Here is a 19,237-nt window from a genome sequence, read left to right on the forward strand (position 1 = left end):
TATAAAATGCACTTCTTCAAGTTCCAGCTGTTTTCCCTTCAAGTTATCAACAACAACACCGGGAACGAGAGAAAGAGAGAGAGAGAAAAAAAGTGCATTTACATTCAGAACCCCTACTGGATGAGACTCCCCTGTGGCTGACTGGCCCTGATTAGGACCGGGCTTTAGACCGGCCCAATCACCGCAGATGATAAATAACTTCAGCCAATCGAGTTGGCAGTTAATCAGCGGCATCCAATCAGGTAATAAGAAACTGAGTTTTGAAATGGAAAGCAGACAGAGCCTGGTTGTTTGGGAGGAAGCTGGAGGAGAGGTCCTGTTAGCAGCACAGGGAAACCCCACTGTCTGCAGACAATTACATTTAATCAGAGGAGCTGATGGACATCCAACAAAAAGTTGTGTGTCTGATTCAGAAGAAGAGAATTAGATACAACCCAAGATGTTTTTTTTTTACAAACGCAAACCTCAGTGTTGAAGTTGTTTACAGAATAGTAAACAAGTGTAGTGATGTGCTCTCAGGAAATCCCCAGAAATGTGTTGGCACTCATAGAAATGCCTTAAAATAAATCAGTTTATTTCAGCAGTGTAATGTCTTACTAAAAATGTTTTTAAAAAATCCATCCCTTTATTTGACTATATAAAATAAAAATAATTAACAGCTTGATGATACAAAAAAAATATGGTCTAAATCAGGATTGAAGGAGCCTTGTTCATGGCCATTCCAGTCCTCAGACCTAAATCTTTCAGAAAACTTACAGTTTGGACGATATAGAAACTTTGCACAAACATGAATGGTCACACGTCATTCTCTTTGTCCTCCTCAGATCCTGTAGAAAACCACAAGTTCAGTCCTGAAGATCTACTATCCTGCAGCTTTTAGATGTGCATCTGTTTCTACACACCTGGATCAAACGAATGGCTCATTCCCAGGCCTCTGCAGAGCTAAAAGATGCTGATGAGCCATTCGATTCAGGTGTGTTGGAGAAGAGAGACAACTACAAGTTGCAGGAGAGTAGATTTTAGGGCCTGGACTCTGTTAGAGAAAAAGAAAAGACCAACTGCAGTAGTGTTGGTAATAAAAGATGGATTCATTCATTTGTTGCCAGTTCTTTCCCTGCAGCTGCACCATGCATCCATATATGTTAATTTACAGCCCCAGCATGCAGGGTACTGTAGTTCAGGATAATGACTTTCTGAGGGGGTAATTTGAGAAATACCATTATGTAAATCAACAGGTGCATGCCAAAGCAGAATAAGTATACCCCTGCCTCCAAGTGCTTCAAGATGCCTTTCTGGTGGCTGCTGTTAACGTCCAGACCACACCGTATGGAAACCTCCCCTGTGCATGTGGGTGTGCTGCAAGCAAGGAGGGCCATGAGAGATGAATGTTCACAGCAAAGTGTTATTCTTTTCCCCTTCAGAATGATTTCAGACACTTAGTCAGGAAGAAAACATTTAGTTAGGCAACACTGGGATGCCATCACATCCTGTGCTGATATGGCTGTCAGTTATGCCACTTCTTCCCCTGCGTTCAAAGGGGAGCCAGTTGTTTTCCACTTGGCCGTGTGCAAAGTATGACCTCAGTAAGCCTGGTGTTAACACGGCTTTTAAATCAGAGTTTAGGGAAATTTGTGACAAGGAAGGATTTTAAGTGGATTAGTCTGAGTTAAAATTAAACACAGATCTTTAGGCGAGCAGGGTCATTTACTGTTGACCTACTGTGGTGTCACATGCAGAGTTAGCGCCCCCTTGTGGTTAAAATATGCACCAGTTGATGTTATTAGGGTTCCTTCAGTTTTTCAGACTCAAGGGTAGAACCCCAGAAAAGTGAGAAAAGAAGAAAATGGACAAATGGATAGATAAGAAATGAACTGACAGTTAGAAAGGTGGATGAATAGATAGATGGAGGGACAACAGATGGAGACACAGGTGGCTGGATGAACAGATGAAGAGAGAAATAAATGAGTAATTACAGACACCAACTTTTGGTGGTACAAAAATTGAAATGTGTGATGGACAAATAGATGGATGTATACAAGGCTGGCAGGTTAGTTGGTTAATGGGTCAAAGGCAACAGACAAACTGATGGATAATGAACAGAGGAATGGATGGACAAATTAAAAAAATTAAATGACAGATTGATCAGAACAAAAAGAATAAAAGTGTCGAAACAAACTTTTCAATACTACATTTTCTTTTCCCATGCCATACTTTTCCTGGTTGAATATACACCCAATCTGCTTGTAATACATGCTCAAAAGATGAATTTATCCCAATATTTTTATTCCAATACATGAGGGACCTGCAATCCAGATAATCTTTGAACATTCATCCGCAGAGGCTTGTCTTTAAAAAAAAGGAAAAACAGAAGTAGTACATCCCCAATTCACAATATATACATCAGTAAAAGTCACGCTCAGGCCATCTCACCCAGAAGCCCATTCAAGCATTACATTGACTAGAAAAGTAAAACCATGAACAACAAATATTAATAACAACAAAGCAAACCTTGTTCACTGTTGTTTCAAAGCGTCATATGACACGAGTAATGCTTAAACCTCTCGTTTCCGTACAGAGAAATATGTTTTCAGCCATTGGTGTTCACACTGAAATGTTGCCCTGATGAAATATTCACATTTCAGTTCTCACCTCAGTTCTAAACATTGCACAACCCAAAAAAGAACAAGTCTGTGATTATTGTTTCAAAAGGCCAGCTAAAAAAAAAAAATAATTAAAAAAAAAAATTACTTGACGTGTCTTTACCATCTGAAAAGCTCAACCTCTCAGAAGCAAAACTGAATTCAGAGCCAACAGAGAGTAAAACTTAGTCTGTGTGTGGGAATTACACATATTAAAAATATTGAAATAATTTTTAAAAATCCTCTCATGGACTCAATGCAGTACAAACACCCCTACAGGCATATTATTACAAAATGACTAATGATAATGTAAACTCTTTAACAGCAACAAATGTAACAACTACGCACAGAAAAATCAAACCAACAACGTCCATTGGCTCAGAGTACTGCCAACTCTCAAAGCATTAAAATAAATAGTTTCACAATAACTTTAAAAAAAAAATAAAATCCCAAAAAGTACAAAGCTGTCCAACAAATTACCCAGAATGCAAAAACACATGGCTACAGGTGTTAAAGTGAGGGTGGAAACTTGGTGAGCAGTTGATGCATAGGTGTAAGAGGACATCCTGAGGTAAACACATGAAAGACGGTGACTTACAAAGAAACAATACAATAAATCTGACGTAGGGATTGAACAAAAACTTCCTTCATTCATTCATATTCTGTTACTGTCACATATGTTTCCCTCACCAGAGCAACTGTCTGGTTACAATCAGAGGCAAAGGGACTGGATAAGGCAGGTTATTAAACATGGGTCAACAAACTACTTTCCCAAAACTCAAAAAGGTAAAAACACAGAATAGAAACTACTTGGCTTCCTTTAAAACCCCTTCTTCACATCCAGCAGACAAATGAAAACGAACAAAAAATACAATTCTAGCACACATGCAGCGACAACTAAATCCCTTCTCCTTAAACGACACATCAAAAGAAAATGTCTATACACACACACACACACATTACTCTGTACAGGTTCTGAATTAAAAGAATGAGCTTATATATTTACATAAAACACATATCAGTCCCTGATCGATTAAGGCCAAAGTGCTGCAGATGAATGACCCACAGCATGTAGAGGCTGCTGTTGCACTTAAAGTGTTCCTCTGTTTGCAAAATGCAAAAGAAGCAGTTATTATACAATAAAACTCAAGGCCTTTGTTCCTGTAACATGTCTTTCAAAGCGCATAAAGCTAAGCAAACTCTGGGAAGCAGAAATAAAACTATTCCCAATATCACAGTTTCCCCCCACCCCTTCTCCCCCAGTTTCTATTTCTAAATTCAATTGTATGTACATATAGTAGTAACAAGGTTCATATGACTGAAGCCACAGTCTTTTTTTTTTTCTCAGTTTAACAGGACTTCATGAATATCTCTCTCCTCCTGATGGAGACGCACTGGGACCGCCGAGATGTTGGGGCTGTTGGATGGTGATGAATGCAGGAAACCGGGGCAGTGGAGCAGTGCTGGTCTTCATGTGAATGAGAGGAGCCACAGTGACGGAGGAGTCAGAGCATGCCGAAGCCTTCGCTGCCCTCGCTGATGGCCAGCTTCAGCATCTTGTGCAGCTCCTCGTAGGAGTCGTAGGTCGGGAGGCACAGCTGGTTAAAACTGGACACAACGGCAGATTTAGGTGAAGTTTACAGCAGTCACACACAGAGCAGTGTTTAAAAGCAGATCAAATCAGAGGTCTCGCGAGGTTATTCATGATGCTTGGACTTTTACGCATTTTGTAAAATTACAACCCAAACACTTTAACAAGATTTGTTGTTAAAATGTTAAAAGAGTAGTGATGCCTTGACTTCCTGATTGCAGCAGGAGTTTGCAAAGAACCAGAGGGCCAATTTCTAGGAGTTAAATTACAAAGTCAAATTCCTGTCATATTTACGTCAAATTTGATATATACAGCATTTATATAACAATTGAATGCGACAGATACTTGATTGTGCTATAAAATGGCACCATGTGGCTGGAAAACATATAATACTGCTCCTTTACATGTTTGACAGGTTAATTATGTGCTAAATGATAAACGTTCTCACATGATGCTAATGATTACTGGTGGTAGATCAGCTATTATTTTTTATTTAGTCAGGTCAGCCTCCCGCTGTGATTACAGGAGAAAAGACAGCTGCTAATGTTGGTCTGTTTTTTTTTTAACCACAAAATAACATTTAGCTTATGAATTTGTATGAAGTCAATTAGGAGAATATTCCTATTATTTTCAGACATTAAAACCTTTTAAAAAATAAAACTTAGAAACCTCCCCACGAGTGCTTTTTATTTTTAGTGAATGGAGAGCTCCTCAGAAACATTCATTTTTTGGAGTTAATTATGATGCAAGCATAGCCACAACCTTAATAATAAACAAAGGTATAGTTTCTTATTAACTTTTCCACTTTGTCACTTTTTCACTTTCTAAAACTTTCTGCTGCATTAAACAAGTGTCTTCAGAGGTATTAGAGAACCCAAGTGCATGGGACGTAAATAACATTTATTGCAGGTGTTTTCTGCAATAGGTACACTGCATTCCGTAATGAGATAGACACATTTTTAGCATATTGTGCAGCCAATGAAAAAGTCTTTAGAATCCAGAAAAAAAAAAGAAGATTCTTTCTGTACTATTCAAGAGGAACTGGGCACAAACATGCAAATCTGAAAAGAAACTGACAATTAAATCAGTAACTTTGCAGCAACAAGGTCATTCTCCTGGATCCATTATCTGAAAGCTTAGCTTTTAGCAGATGGATCACTGCAAATACTGTATATCCACTGTACTGCTGATATTCATGAAACTGCTGCCCTGTGCGTCTTTCCTTACCAGGTGTGTGCAGTGGGCAATGTGCTGTGTGTAGGGGCTGCAATGATCTGGAATGAGGGGCAGAGCGTGTTGAATCCTCCAGGGGGAAGCTGGGAGGAGCCGGTGGTGAACTGCAGCAGACGAGCCAGCTCTTCCTGGGTGAAACTGGACACCACTGCCCAGAACCACTTCATGACCTGTTGGGGGAAAATAAAGGAAACAGGAAGAAATAATTGACTTTCTCAGACAGCACTCTGCTGGCGGAACGTAATTCAGAGAGATAACTTCGTTAACATACTTTCTCTCTGAAGTGCCATGATCCTCCGACAATCACAGCATGGGCTTTGAAGTCCTGCACGTTTATATTACCCGTTCCACACATCAACAACTGATGAGAGCACAGGTAAACAGACATGATTATCTGATGATCATTTTAAAGATTACTTGAAGGACAAGTCAGGGTGAATCTTGAATCGTGTCCCAAAACAGAACACACCTACCTCCAACTCATTCTCGTCAAATATGGCCAACAGATTCTCTGGAACTAGTTCGTTTAAACCTGCAATGAATTAGGAAGTTATACTTTAGATGTAAGCGCAACTGGAGAGATCGAATGAAAGCGGTTTGCGCAAACAGCGAGAGTGTGGCTGCAGACATCACCTAACCTTTCAGGAAATGTTCCACCTCGTCCCGCACCTGGCTGGCTAGCCTGTACTGAGCGAGCAGGTTGAGGTAATGAATCTTGTTGTCATTGGTGACGGCGATCTGGGCTCCTCCTGAAATCAGCTCCACCACCTGCAATCAGAATCCAATAAAGAACATCAGCTTGTGTTGGATGTAGCAGCCTGATCACGTTACTGTTCACACATGAATGACGTCCTGGTGAAATAACAAAAAGGACCTTTGATAGGCATGGATTATAGTAAACACCCGAAGGTGCACTGCTCAGCATTTTATTTGTTTTTTTGCTTCTAACACATCAACTTTAATGACAAAATGTTCACAAGCTGTTTAATATATGTTATGCCTAATTAGCATATATGACTCCCTGCACCATCCAATAACATTACTTTGTCATGCAATGCAATGACATGACATGACATACTTAAGTAGTTTCACTCACCTCTGCATGCTGACTGCTTAAACTTTTAAGCTGACTGACCTACTTTCCAATTGATTTAGTTGTCAATTATGTGACCTTTTGAGGACACTAAGAGCATTAATTTATAAAATGATCAGTTGATATTTAAATATGTAAAATAAATAAAACAAGGCAGCAAAGTCCCATTTAAAGTAGTGTGCCCTGCCCTGAATGAGCAGAACAGTGTATTCTACAGCTTTCATCCTCACACACAAACGATGTGAAACTTAATGTTTCACATGAAGCAACTCGATTCCTTCTGTTTAGACCTGCGCAACACATTTTTCCAATACGGCAGCATGCTCGTCTTCTGATTTACGAGTTGGTGAAAAACTGATGTTTTCAGAAACTAATCCAGTTAAGTTTGATGTTTATAATTCAGCCACAGGACTTTAAAGCTCATTTTATTTGGCAGCTGCTTTTAAACCATAGAGCTAAAGAAAAAGCATGTAAGAAATTCCACTGTATGAAACCACCACTTTCCACTTCATAAGCAAAAGAACATTATTGCCAAACAAGCAATCTGGTTAATTTTATTTAGTTTATTGTCTCTATCTAGATGAAATTGCTTTAAAGATTAGAAGGGGGCTTCCTTTCCAAAGTGTTGCCTCACCTTTTCCAGCTGGCCTGACTTGTACTTCTCCTCAGCAAACACCAGGTCCATTTCACTCACGTCATTGTTTAGGATAAAGCAGACCTTAGTTTTGTAGAACTCCTGGTCGTCTGTCTCGAAGTACTAAGCGGAAAAACAGATCAAGAACACAGAAAACTTGCATTTTTAAAACAAACAAACCTTCTGATCTTCTCAAAAACAGATTTTAAAGGGTAGGGAGAGTTTTAGAAACCCGTAGCAGGTTAGATAAACACCACAACATGCTGACTGGATTTCTATAAATAATCCCGAGAACCAGATTACGTCTCCTGGCTTTGTGAAGTATGTTTAAATGATGAGACACCCCTAATGACAGACCAGTGTAAACAATGAAAACAACGATCTTCCCACCTTGTAGTTCATCCTAAGGCCAATGATCTGGGCCAGGAAGGAACGCGTAAAGCGAGCTCGGACCAGCTGCTTGTAGGCTCCGCCCAGAGCGGATTCATACAAACATTTTCCGACGACTCGACCAGCAAACTCGTACATCTTCAGGCGTAAGTGGGCCGGCCTGTCAGCGTTTGGGTGCACCTGGAGAATGAAGGATGGTCTCTTTGTAGTTTCTATAGCGATATATTGCCCAACTTGGAAAATAACGGTTTAACATGGAAATATTTAGAAGGAATAACTCACGAGGCCCTGGTTATTTTCACTGAAACGGGTAAACAGCTGGTTGGACGTGTCAAAGAGGGCCTTGCAAATCAACTCAAACCACTCCCTGCGAGGCCCACCCCAGTCGAGAGCTGAAGAAACAAACCATATGGTCATCAACTCCATGCGTCACTTTAACTTAGATAAATTAGATAGTTACAGGGTCTTGCAAAAGTATTCATACCTGTTAAATGTTTTTTTAATCACACTACAAATTGTTAATGGTCTATTCTGCTGGGATTTTATGTCATAGACCAACACAAAGCAGTGTGTGAAGGAGCAGTAGAATGAAAAGTAGAATGCAGCATGAATTAAACCCTCACTTTTCAGATGTCTACTTGATTATGCATCACTTTCCTCCCACTTCCAGACTTTGACTGTGTTGGTCTGTTACATAAAACATAAAATCTCAATATAATAGTGTGTTTTTAATTTGATTCAAGGGGGTATGAATACGTTCATAAGATACTGTATGTAAAAATGTTTTTTTTTTTTTTTTTTACCTTCCTCATCCTGAAACACAACTTCAAAGTTTTTACTCCAGTCTGACACAGAGAAGTTCCTCGTAACCTTTAACGACTGCACAAAACCACAACAAGAATCAAAATTACCTCAGCTGTCACAACATTGCTGGGACTATATTACTCCTGTGTTTTTTTTTTTTTTTTTTTTGAAGACTGCTTTTATTATCAAAGAAAAGGAAAACGCACTCACTGACTCAAGAATAGCATGTCGAGTGATTTTTAGGCAGGTTTTGGTGCGAGGTTTCTTGGAGTGAATGTGCCTGAGTTCACGTTGAAAGAAGTTTACCTTATCTTGAAAGGTCTCAGAGCCGCCTGGAGACAAAAACATGACATTGTTGCCACAGGATCTTTATCGGTCTTTTTTTTTTTTTTTCCAAGAGCAATAAAATCCTTGCAAGGCTGAGACAAACCAATGTTTTTGTGCAGGAAGCGAATGAAGGTGGCAGCCATGATGTTTCTGTCTTTACAGCTGAGCTCCACAGGAGGTTGTATGCCGTCGTCCACCACAAGAGTTAAATACTTATGAACTGGGTCTGAACCATAATAGGTAAACTGAAAAGAAAAAGGCTATTGTTAGCTTTAACATGAAGTAAAAATGACCCTTAATTGGAGTCTCGTTTTACTTACCTTGGTTCCTGGACATACTCGGAAGGTGAAAAGGCGCCATGGAATAATTTTCAGGTAGAACTCCTTTACAGATAGTTGCTGTTTGACAAACGTCCAAAAAATCACTGAGGTGAACTTAAACACATCCAATACTAAACAAGGAAAAAGCAGACATAATCTTTAAGATCCACTACTCACCTTTGGCGATATGTAGCAGTAGACTTTTTTTGGTTTCTTCACCTTCTCCGGTTGTCCCTCCACAGGAGAGTCGTGCTCCTCATCCTCCTCACCCATAGAGGGCCTCCTCTGAGGAGCCAGCAGGGAGGAGGCCGGTAACTGCCACGATGAACTGCTGTAGTTGCCACTGCTGTAAAGATACGCCTCGAAGTAGATACTAATGCCTGGAGTGGACACGTTTTTCTCCACGCAGGACTTCTCATTCTCTGAAAAGATGTGAGTGTTAGGCTCTGAAGACACAGGCTAATACAAAAACGACCTACTGGGCAAAAAGAGGAAGCTCACCACTGAGAACAATTATGTCAAACTCCCCGTTGCTGAGCGGCTGATCCTTATAAGAGATCCGGGCCCTGAAACAACCCGTCTTCCTCAGGGTGAGTCTCAGCAAAACCTGGCACTGCTGCTTGTTGAGTGAAACTGACTTACTGTAGAAATCATCTGAGCTGTCATCGTCCACAGTACCAAGCTGGAAAAAAAAAAAAAAAAAAAAAAAAACAGGAAACAAAACAGCAGCATGACAAAGTTTAACTCACTGTGAAGACAGTAGGCAAAAATAAAAAATTAACAGGGCTTCAAAATAAATCCAGACTTTTACTTTTACTTGAATTTTTGTCAGAACAAGATGTTTTCTCTTACAGAGTGAATATGGACACTGTAGTTTTCTTCATCTGTAAGCGACGTGGAGTTACTGGTGGGGTTTCCGTACTCGTCCCTGGGTTCAATTTGCAAAGTGTGCTGCTGGCCATTTGTTAGCACCAGGGTGGAGAAATGGTAGGCTATCTTGGTTTTAGATGGAACAACTGTACCTGTGAGAAGAAATTACAAGATAAAAGAATGCATGAGATATCTTAAAAAAAACAACAACAAAAAAACATAAATCAAGCCCAAGAAAATAAAACTATGTTCACACCTGGTTGAAAGATCTTGTAATAAGGACTGTAGGCCACATTGAGGCCACCCAGTTTTACAGCAACCTCGTAGCGTCCAGCTTTGCGCACCGTGAAGGCCACTTTCACTACGTTGGACTCCGGCTCCTGCAGAACCTCCTGGGTGACCGGGATGTCCAGAGCCAGTTCAATGTGGGTGATGTTCACCCTCAGACCCACAGGCCGATGCGCAGGGAAAGGTTGACCATTCTTGTAAAAAAGCTGAAACAGCATAAGCACAATGTGAGAATAACAACTTTATATTTATCAACACTGTTTTTCAGAGACAGATATTATGGCTTGTATAGTAGATACAGAGTCTTTCATGTTTATTGATATCCCATTAACGTTTTTCACAGTTTGCAGTAGTTCAGCAACAAATTCAATTCATTTTGGTGGACTTTATGCATCAGATCATAAGAGCAAGGGTTTGCATAATTAGGAAGAGACAGGAAAAAGGATGCACAACTTAAAAAATTTGTAACAAATAAAAATCTGAAAGGTTTCACATACATTGGTATTCAGCCCCATTTACTCTATTAGCAGGAAATAAAAACAAGTGGAGCAAACTGCCCTGAGAAGTTAACACCTCAGTAACACATTGTGGTGGCAGCTGGTGCATTGATAGGTGGAGCCAAACTCAGGTCAATCCAGTAAGAAAAGCTGCTAGAAGCTGTGACAGGCTTGTCACTGGGGTGGAGAATCACCTAGAAATTACCTGAACCACAAAGTCAGCACTGCAACAAAGAGATTTAAAGACTGATGTTCACTGATGCTTCCCATGCCACCTGCCAAAGCTTAAGCTTGCCTACAAATAACAATGAGTAAAAACTTCAAAAATAAAGAGAGAGACCATATAAAATATTATAACAACAACAAACACATGTTGTGACAAGACAAAATGCTGAAAGCAGTGTGTATATTTTTAGTCTTAATCCCTTTTATAAAATCTGTTTTTACCTGAACTCTAAAGGTCATCGTCTGCCCGACTTCCTGTGGTTCCTTCCAGTCCCACGACACCTTACAGGAACGAGGGTCCAGGTAGTTGCCGCGGACATAGTCGTAGATGCTGCGGTCGCCTCTTCTTCCAGGATCCTCATTCTGTAGGAAGCTAACGATCCTAGCTGCGAGCTCACAGAGGAACTTGATGGTGAAGAAAAACGCTATGATGGAAACAGTAATTCCACCTGCCAAAAGAAAGGAGGAATTACTGGGCAGAATTATATTATATTTAAGCTACACAAACACATTTACTAGCCTGTTAGGTTTTTTTTGTTTTTTTTTCCTATCCTGAACTCACCAATCACGTAAAACATGAGGTCCCTTATCAAAAAGCACAGTGCCACAGTACAGCCAAAAAGGAGAGCTCCCGCTGAGGAACACCAAAAAAATAAAATACAATAATGATTACATTTATACAGAACTTGTTTTTCTAAAGCATCAAATAAAATTTTAATGATTGTACTTTTGCATTTTATCATGATCTTCCACATGACTTGTCTTAAGCTACGGCATGGTGAAAACCACACCTACAGAAAGGAATGTTGAGGAACAAGAGTAATAGTTAATCATCAAGAACAAGACAACATTTAGCTGTAATACATTATTATTTAGAACAACTTATTGTTATCACTGTGAACGTAAAAGGTACGGCTTACTGAGAGAAAAAGAAAACACAAAATTCTGTGCTCTGCAGACAAGTAAAGCAACGCTTAAGTTGACGGAGGCTACACATGCACGAGTATCATCATGGAAAACTTTTGTTCTGCCTTACTGAGTCACACTCAACAAGTGAACTTTCTACAGACAGAAATACTCAAACGCAACCTGTCCCTTATTTACACCCTGTCTGTAAAAGCTGAAGGGAAGCGACCACAGTTCAACGAAACAGAAAAAAATAATCCGTCTCACCAGTTGACCACTTCTCATTCAGGCGCCTCTCAGCAAGGCTGCGCACCAGCCGGATCTCGTAGTCCTGGTCTCGACTCCCTCTAGAGGTCTGCAGAATCTTGATGCCTGTGGACAGCTTTATGTAGTCGTCGTAATAGTAACCCCAGGCAGCTAAAGAGAGCTGCAGCTGACTGTCGAATCGAGACAGGTCATCCAGATTTATACAACCCAAGGTTTTCAGTCTGGTGTGAGAAGAAAAAACAAAAATGAAAGTATTTTGGGTAGATAAATAACTAAAGATAGCATTCTACTGTAAAACCACTCCACCGTGGCTGCTGCTGTTCCTGTACGCTACCGTCTATTAAGCCACACAGCTGCTGTTATTGCACATAGGAGGCAGTCCTTTGGACAAAACCAGTTTCTGTGAAATTGTGCATGATGGCAATCCTAGTGTTTTCAGATAAACAAGGTGCGAATCATAGAAGCAGCTTGTCCAGTGCATGCATTCTAAATATATTTTTTAGACAAGGAGAGAAAAAAAAATACTCTGCAAACTGATTAACTATTTATGGCTAAACAGTAATTTCCTGTTGCAAGTTTTAATTGTCGGTCTAACCTTCTGCGTAAGCAGCTACTGTGTGTGTACTTATGAGTTCTAAGTGTATGGTCAAGATGACATATGAAATAAAAACCAAAAAAGGTAGTGTTTGTACTTCCTTCCCCATGATATGCAATTTTAGAATTATACCATTGTTCCCTTTTTTAATTGTGTTGAACAGTGCAGCATTACTTGCCATAGTATTTTGAAGCTTATTTAGCAACATTATTATCCACAGTCTCAACACCAATCTGAGTAGGGACTTAAGGTCACAATATCACTCAGGTTAGGTTTTTCAGAACTTAACATTTTGCTTTGCAATCATATTCTATCAAACTAATTTGACTGTGAGAACAGAATATTTTATTGAAATATGTGAGAAATAAAGACTTAAATTTAACTGAGTAAATCAAGACGAGATGTTAGAGCCTTCTTAACTATTAAATGGTTAAGTTAAATTTATTCATAACACATTTCAGCAACAAGGTTTTTCAAAGTGCTTCACAATAAAAAACATTATAACACACGCACACACATAAAAAAAACAACAACTTTACAATGGCCAAAAATAAATTGATAAAAAGTTGTAAAGCATTTACGTGAATATCTAAACATAATCCCTTCTAGCATTTAGAAAACCTTAACCTAACAACCAAAACAAGGTAAGTCATAAAGATATGCAGCGCCTAAAATAAAAAAGTTGATGACATTTAAAGTACTAATCCCTAAGTAGGGCGTTCATGAATTCATGTCACACAGCTTTTTATGCTTACATGTGGTGGTAGTGCTCTAGGTTCTGCGAGCTAAGCCACTCCTGGAAGGCAAAGTCACGAAGCAGCTTGATGTGAGCTTCTGCAATTTCCCTCCAGTGCTGCTGCTCTTTCACCACCTCCTCCAGACGACTCAGCGCGCTCAGACTCAGTTCTTCCAGTGTCTGCACATCTGTGCGACACATAGAAACCACATAGAAATGTCCAAAAGTACAAGAATATTCAAGTCTCTGCTGATGTCTGTTCTTTAGGCATTACCCAAAAACAAACAGAGGGGGTTTCCTTGAAAATTACACAGACTTGGGAATCCCAATTTTAAAAAAATCACACACAATGCACCAAGCATTCAGACTGCTCTGCTTGTACGAGAAACAGGATACTTTAAGCAGTTTTAATCGTCCTTTCGGATGTATGAGGTTTTAATTCTAAGGATCTACTATATTAACACCATAAACAGAGTAATAAATGCTTGTGTTATTATTTTTGCTGCTTTGTTGAGTGTAATCAGACTCTCTGATACAATGCTGGTAGTTCAATAACTATGATGAGTTTTTGGACCAGCTAAACAGACCATTCTGAAGAGCACAAGCAACCACTTTAATGTTAACTTACTAAGCCTTTTAGGCAGCTACTTGCAGCTGTTACTGTCATTTCTCTCTGCATGGAGGGTTGAAAAAATATGTAAAAAAAAAGCCATCCTTGCAGAGATGCAAAGTTTAAAGTTCTGCCACATGTCATACTTGGTGCCCTTTGGTGTTTAAATATCCACGCTTACATTCTGCTCACATTTCCTCCAATGAGATGATGCATTTGATGTCAAATCTGATTTTTTTTTTTCCCCAAAAGCAGTGTCACTAAATATGTTGTCAAATGTAATTAGATTTTCGGCTGATTGTACTAATACTAAACATTATCACTGTAATAATTTTCAGAATATTCTATGTTGGTGAAAATGCAGTTTACAGTAAGGAATGTCAGTTTTTGATGGAATAAAATAAAAACAAGCATGAAATAAACATTTTTTGAATAGTTGATGCCAATATCGTTTGTGATTTTTACTGGTCTCCATGTAAATCCAGGGACATAAATTACATAAATTACCACATTTGTTACTGTTAAAACAATGAAGTTGTAATTATTGTTAACCTACAAACAGGACATTGGCAACATTATTTCTTTTGACTGATAACTCTTAGTAACTAATTAACATTAATACTTTCAGCTATAAAGCACAGGTAATGTGTTAATGCAGCATTCACCTTGAAAATACCAAAATCTAGTTTGAGCACCCAAATACTGATATGCAATTGGCTTATCACATTTTGAGAACTATGGACATGTAAAATCAAGTCAGAAAGATTTTCCCAGAAATTTCTGAAAACAAACACTGTATATTGCAACTCATACTAGTATATACTACTAATCTAAAAAAAAACCTACCTTCGAATAAGTGACTGTATTGAGAAAGGCTATGTACTTGGAGCCATTCCTCAATCTGACCTTCTTTTCTTTTCTTCCACCGTACTTCCCAGAACAAGATCCACGACACAGAGCAGAAAAGGAGGGTCAGGAAGAAGCGGCGGTCCATCAGACCATCTTTCAGCCTTTCACTTAGATTCCTCCGTGCTTTCACAACTGCCACACACCGCTGGGCAAGCCCAAACTCCTGCCACGGAATGAGAAAAGTGAAGACAAAATTATGAAATGTACACAAGACTGAACAAGTACTCCTTTGCTTTGAGCTTGTTAATCAGTATAAAATGAAGTTTGTCAATGAATGGAAACACTAGGTAAATGAACTACCTTGTAAATATATTGAATAGTGAGGAAAAACCACAGGAAAACGAGCTCAATCTGATTGTGTTTACAATCCTATTCGAAAACAACACTGAAACTGAAGAGATGTCTGAGCTAGCTTAATATATTAAAGGAATCCTGGCAGACAGCTAAGAAAAAAATCTATTTTAACGTGTAGGCTGACAAATGGAAATCAATAAGGGCGAGAAACAATGAAGTAAACTGCAACATCATCAATTCTCGCTCAGAGGCTGACTGCTACGACGGCAGCATTCAGAAAGAAAACACAGCGCTAACAGCTAGCAGGTTAGCCAGGCGTCCTTTTAGAAACCTCTGAGCCAATAATAGGTAGTTATCAAGTCGCACAATCAAATATATTTACAGAAAACTACATACAACTTCAGAGATGAAACAAGGTATTACATTTGCCAATAAAATCTGCAAGTAATACATGTTTAAGAAACACTGCATTTACCTTCGTCTGTCAGTCGTTAGCATAGCAACCGGAATGTTCGGACAGAGTCGTCGCTTACTTATGACGTCTTACTATCGACACACGAGGAGAGGAAAGGTAGCTGATTCTAGAGACTAAAAGCCTGAAACGCAGAAATATGGTAAATAATGTCGACTTCTTCCTACTTCATCTTAACCTGTTAACATTCAAGTTGAAATACTTTTAATTCGGTTGTTACACTTTTACAGCGTTTGTTGTTACAGTGTTTTATGGAGACATGCTTTTCAGATATACAGTACTAGCTTTAGCACAGTTAGCCTAGCATTTAAAAAAGCCAGCATTGCAATCCTACCTTATAAACATAAGATTAATCTAAATTCATAAGTCAGGGTATCATTGAAAATGTAATTTGAAGTCGCATACGATTGTTTATTGCACAGGGAGTGAAATATTTCAGGCGCTTTCTGTTAATTTGATGAATAACTTTGTAGCTATGGCAAACCTGAAAGTTTCTCAGAAAAACTGAATATAGCACAAGCAAGTAAAAAAAGAAAAAAGTTAATGATGAATTCTTATGTCATGACCTATGCAGGAAAAGTAAGCCACAATAATCTTTAGTAGAGGAGCTGGATGCTAACCCAGTGCAGTGTTCAAGCATATTATTAGAAAGTTGAGTGGAAGGAAAAAGTAATGGGGTGGTTGCAGCCTTGAGAAGAAATGCCCATTCTAGTGTGTAGGGGGGATTCATAAAGCATAAAGTGGAGTTAGTTTTAAAAGAACAATACAAAAACTCTGGCAATGTTTCTTCTTATTATTATTTCTAAATTTAAGATTGAGCCATAAAGTGTGGAGCCTTGAAATCCTTTTCAAAAATCAGAGTAAATAAAAAAATAAAATAAAATATATGTACTGTAAATGTTACAACTGATAAAAAGAAAAACGATGTTAAATAGTTGGCAAAACAATACTTTGCTGTTAATTTAATTGATTTACTGATTATGCTTCAATACACAACTGTCACTAGAGTGTTTTGCTCTTAGTGATTTGGGAATTGATGCTCTAAACATTTGATACCGATTATTTTATTTCATCTGATATCTATGTGTGTGTTTCTTCCAGGGGAAGCAGAAGACAAAAAAATTTGCTGCAATGAAAAGAATGATTAATCTCAGAGATCATAGGATGTAAGTCCTAAAATATGCAGTTTAATTTGGTTGCATATCTTCCTGATAAATTTCCTGTTTCAGTTCTTTGACCACTGGATTCAGCATAAAAAAACTAGCTCATTTGAACTTTGCCATTGCTTTATAGAAAAGAAAAGGACCGTGCTAAACAGAAAGACAAGAAGAAGAAAGATCCTTCAGAAGTTAAGGAGCGGGAAGTGTACGTTAGCCACTCAACTCACTAAACTGTATCTTAACCTGTGGTCTGTGCTCTTTCTGATCTTTTCTTTTTCATTCTCATTGCAGCACCAAGTATCCATCATGCATGTTCTTCCAGTACAACACCCAACTTGGCCCACCATACCATATCCTTGTTGATACCAATTTCATCAACTTTTCCATTAAAGCCAAGCTGGACATTGTTCAGTCTATGATGGACTGCCTGTATGCCAAATGTAAGAAGTATTGGAACTCTAAATGTAGACTTAATGCATGCTCTGTTAGAGAATGTTATTTAATGGTTATGACAGATAAAATTAAACAATTTTCCCTCTGCTATGTGATTTGCTTCAGGTATACCCTATATCACAGACTGTGTGATGGCTGAGATCGAGAAGCTGGGGATGAAATACAGAGTGGCTCTCAGGTATCATCTCCAGCAATCATTTAATTCTGCAGACATACAACATGTATGTAGTTCTTCTTTTCCATCTGAACAATGTTTTCTGTTTGACAGGATAGCCAAGGATCCACGTTTTGAGCGTCTGCCATGCGCACATAAGGGCACATATGCTGATGACTGTTTGGTGCAAAGGGTGACCCAGGTAAAATAAATGCATAGCAGTAAACATCCAGAGGAATATAGTGGCATAAAATATGTGAAATGTCTAACTTTAGCCTTTTTAGCTGCTAAAGTGAATTCAAGTGAACTAAATTTAAACACTTATGAAGAATAAAACATTGATCAGTAAAATAAACTTCAAGATCAGCCCATATAGTCTTTTATTAGGAAGCATGACATAAAAACATTTTGATTTGTGGGCTGTGCATATCCTTTTTTTTGGCACAGGAACCAATTGTGGTTATGCTCTGATTAGAGGAAAAATAAAAAAAATTAAGAACAATCGCAATATTGTAAAACATAAATTGGAAAATTTCAAATGACAGGTTTATGAAAAAAAATTTAAGGGTAAAATTACAGGTTGAACAGATGTGAGGAGTTTTGGCTTGTAGGTATTATTCTGAAAGTTGGTGTAGAAAAGTGTGAAATGTGATTCGACCTTAATCTCCTGAAGGGCCACAGAAGAGAAATAATCAAACAAATGAGGCAGTTGACACACTTGGAGAATGGAGAAGAAACAAGATGGTCAAATTATTGGCAAACAACCGCTTTATAATTAAGTAGCAAAAGTGCTAATTGTCCCATCAGTTGCTTCTGCTATATGTCATATTCTGTTAAAATTTACAAAGACAATCTATTTGGAATAATATTATTTTAGGTGATACCATCAGTTAAATGCATCATATTGTGGTGATGTTTATGAATATAGAGATTGATTACATACAACTTTCTATGCAGCACAAGTGTTACATCCTGGCCACTGTGGACAGAGATCTGAAGAGAAGAGTCAGGAAAATACCTGGAGTGCCCATCATGTACATCTCAAATCACAGGTAACAAATATCAAATTGTCTCAGAATCAGGACACTTTGCATGTTTTAGTTGTAAACAAAGATGTTTTTATTAATACTTTTTTATTCTGTTTGCAGGTATAATATTGAACGGATGCCTGACGACTATGGAGCCCCAAGGTTTTGATATTTCTGCCCTGAAATTAGTTGTGTAAATAAATTAAGGATTCCTACCAACTGTTGTAGTAAAAGTGCAGATGTGTTCAGATTTGACTTACTGCTAGAGTGGGTTTGGTAATATTTCAGCTTTTCAAATTGTATTATTTCTTGTGACCTTCAAACATTTTGTTGCCATTTAATTTCTGAATAAATTGTTTAATAAATAAATAAATCACTAACTGAACTTTTTTTTATTTATTATTATTTTTTTTAGAATAAATATTGCCAAAAAAGTGTCAAATAATAAAAACAAATTCTCACACAACCCGATCTACATATAGGTTCATTTCAGCAAATTAGAATGTAATGAAAAAGTTCATTTCTTTGTACAACTGTTTCTACCACACTTTTTTCTTCCACTTGGATACAACAGTGTAAGCAAGCCAGATTAGACAGCAATGATGCTTTGGACAGCAGACTTCCTCATGATTTTTATGGCAAAACATGGCCATAGCCATCTCTGTGTGAATACCTTTCATTGGTCTCATGTAACATTCTAATACCAATAACAAACTGAATTTTATGATTTTGTAATCCATTA

At 38.3% G+C, this 19,237-nt stretch overlaps 2 protein-coding genes across 2 annotated transcripts; one reads left to right on the top strand and one right to left on the bottom strand.

Annotated features, from left to right (window-relative positions):
• Window positions 1–2,262: 2,262 nt before the first annotated feature.
• Window positions 2,263–15,772, bottom strand: arel1 (apoptosis resistant E3 ubiquitin protein ligase 1). The gene is made up of 22 exons (XM_014967683.2): window positions 15,704–15,772; window positions 14,872–15,097; window positions 13,435–13,603; window positions 12,085–12,305; window positions 11,474–11,545; window positions 11,134–11,360; window positions 10,158–10,395; window positions 9,884–10,053; window positions 9,533–9,713; window positions 9,209–9,453; window positions 9,032–9,109; window positions 8,815–8,956; window positions 8,595–8,716; window positions 8,384–8,459; window positions 7,863–7,972; window positions 7,581–7,760; window positions 7,191–7,313; window positions 6,102–6,231; window positions 5,937–5,995; window positions 5,735–5,824; window positions 5,458–5,633; window positions 2,263–4,247 (listed from the first exon to the last, which is right to left on the bottom strand). The coding sequence occupies exons 2-22, from the start codon at window positions 15,017–15,019 to the stop codon at window positions 4,145–4,147; spliced, it is 3,060 nt and encodes a 1,019-aa protein (XP_014823169.2). The 5' UTR covers window positions 15,020–15,097; window positions 15,704–15,772; the 3' UTR covers window positions 2,263–4,144.
• fcf1 (FCF1 rRNA-processing protein) lies at window positions 15,753–18,880 on the top strand. Its single transcript, XM_014967694.2, has 8 exons — window positions 15,753–15,842; window positions 16,802–16,866; window positions 16,994–17,065; window positions 17,152–17,300; window positions 17,419–17,491; window positions 17,582–17,669; window positions 18,425–18,519; window positions 18,616–18,880. The coding sequence occupies exons 1-8, from the start codon at window positions 15,840–15,842 to the stop codon at window positions 18,662–18,664; spliced, it is 594 nt and encodes a 197-aa protein (XP_014823180.1). The 5' UTR covers window positions 15,753–15,839; the 3' UTR covers window positions 18,665–18,880.
• The last annotated feature ends 357 nt before the right edge of the window (window positions 18,881–19,237 follow it).

The sequence above is a fragment of the Poecilia mexicana genome, unplaced genomic scaffold, assembly GCF_051168715.1.
Source record: "Poecilia mexicana isolate PSO_F unplaced genomic scaffold, ASM5116871v1 scaffold_22, whole genome shotgun sequence".
NCBI lineage: Eukaryota > Metazoa > Chordata > Actinopteri > Cyprinodontiformes > Poeciliidae > Poecilia > Poecilia mexicana.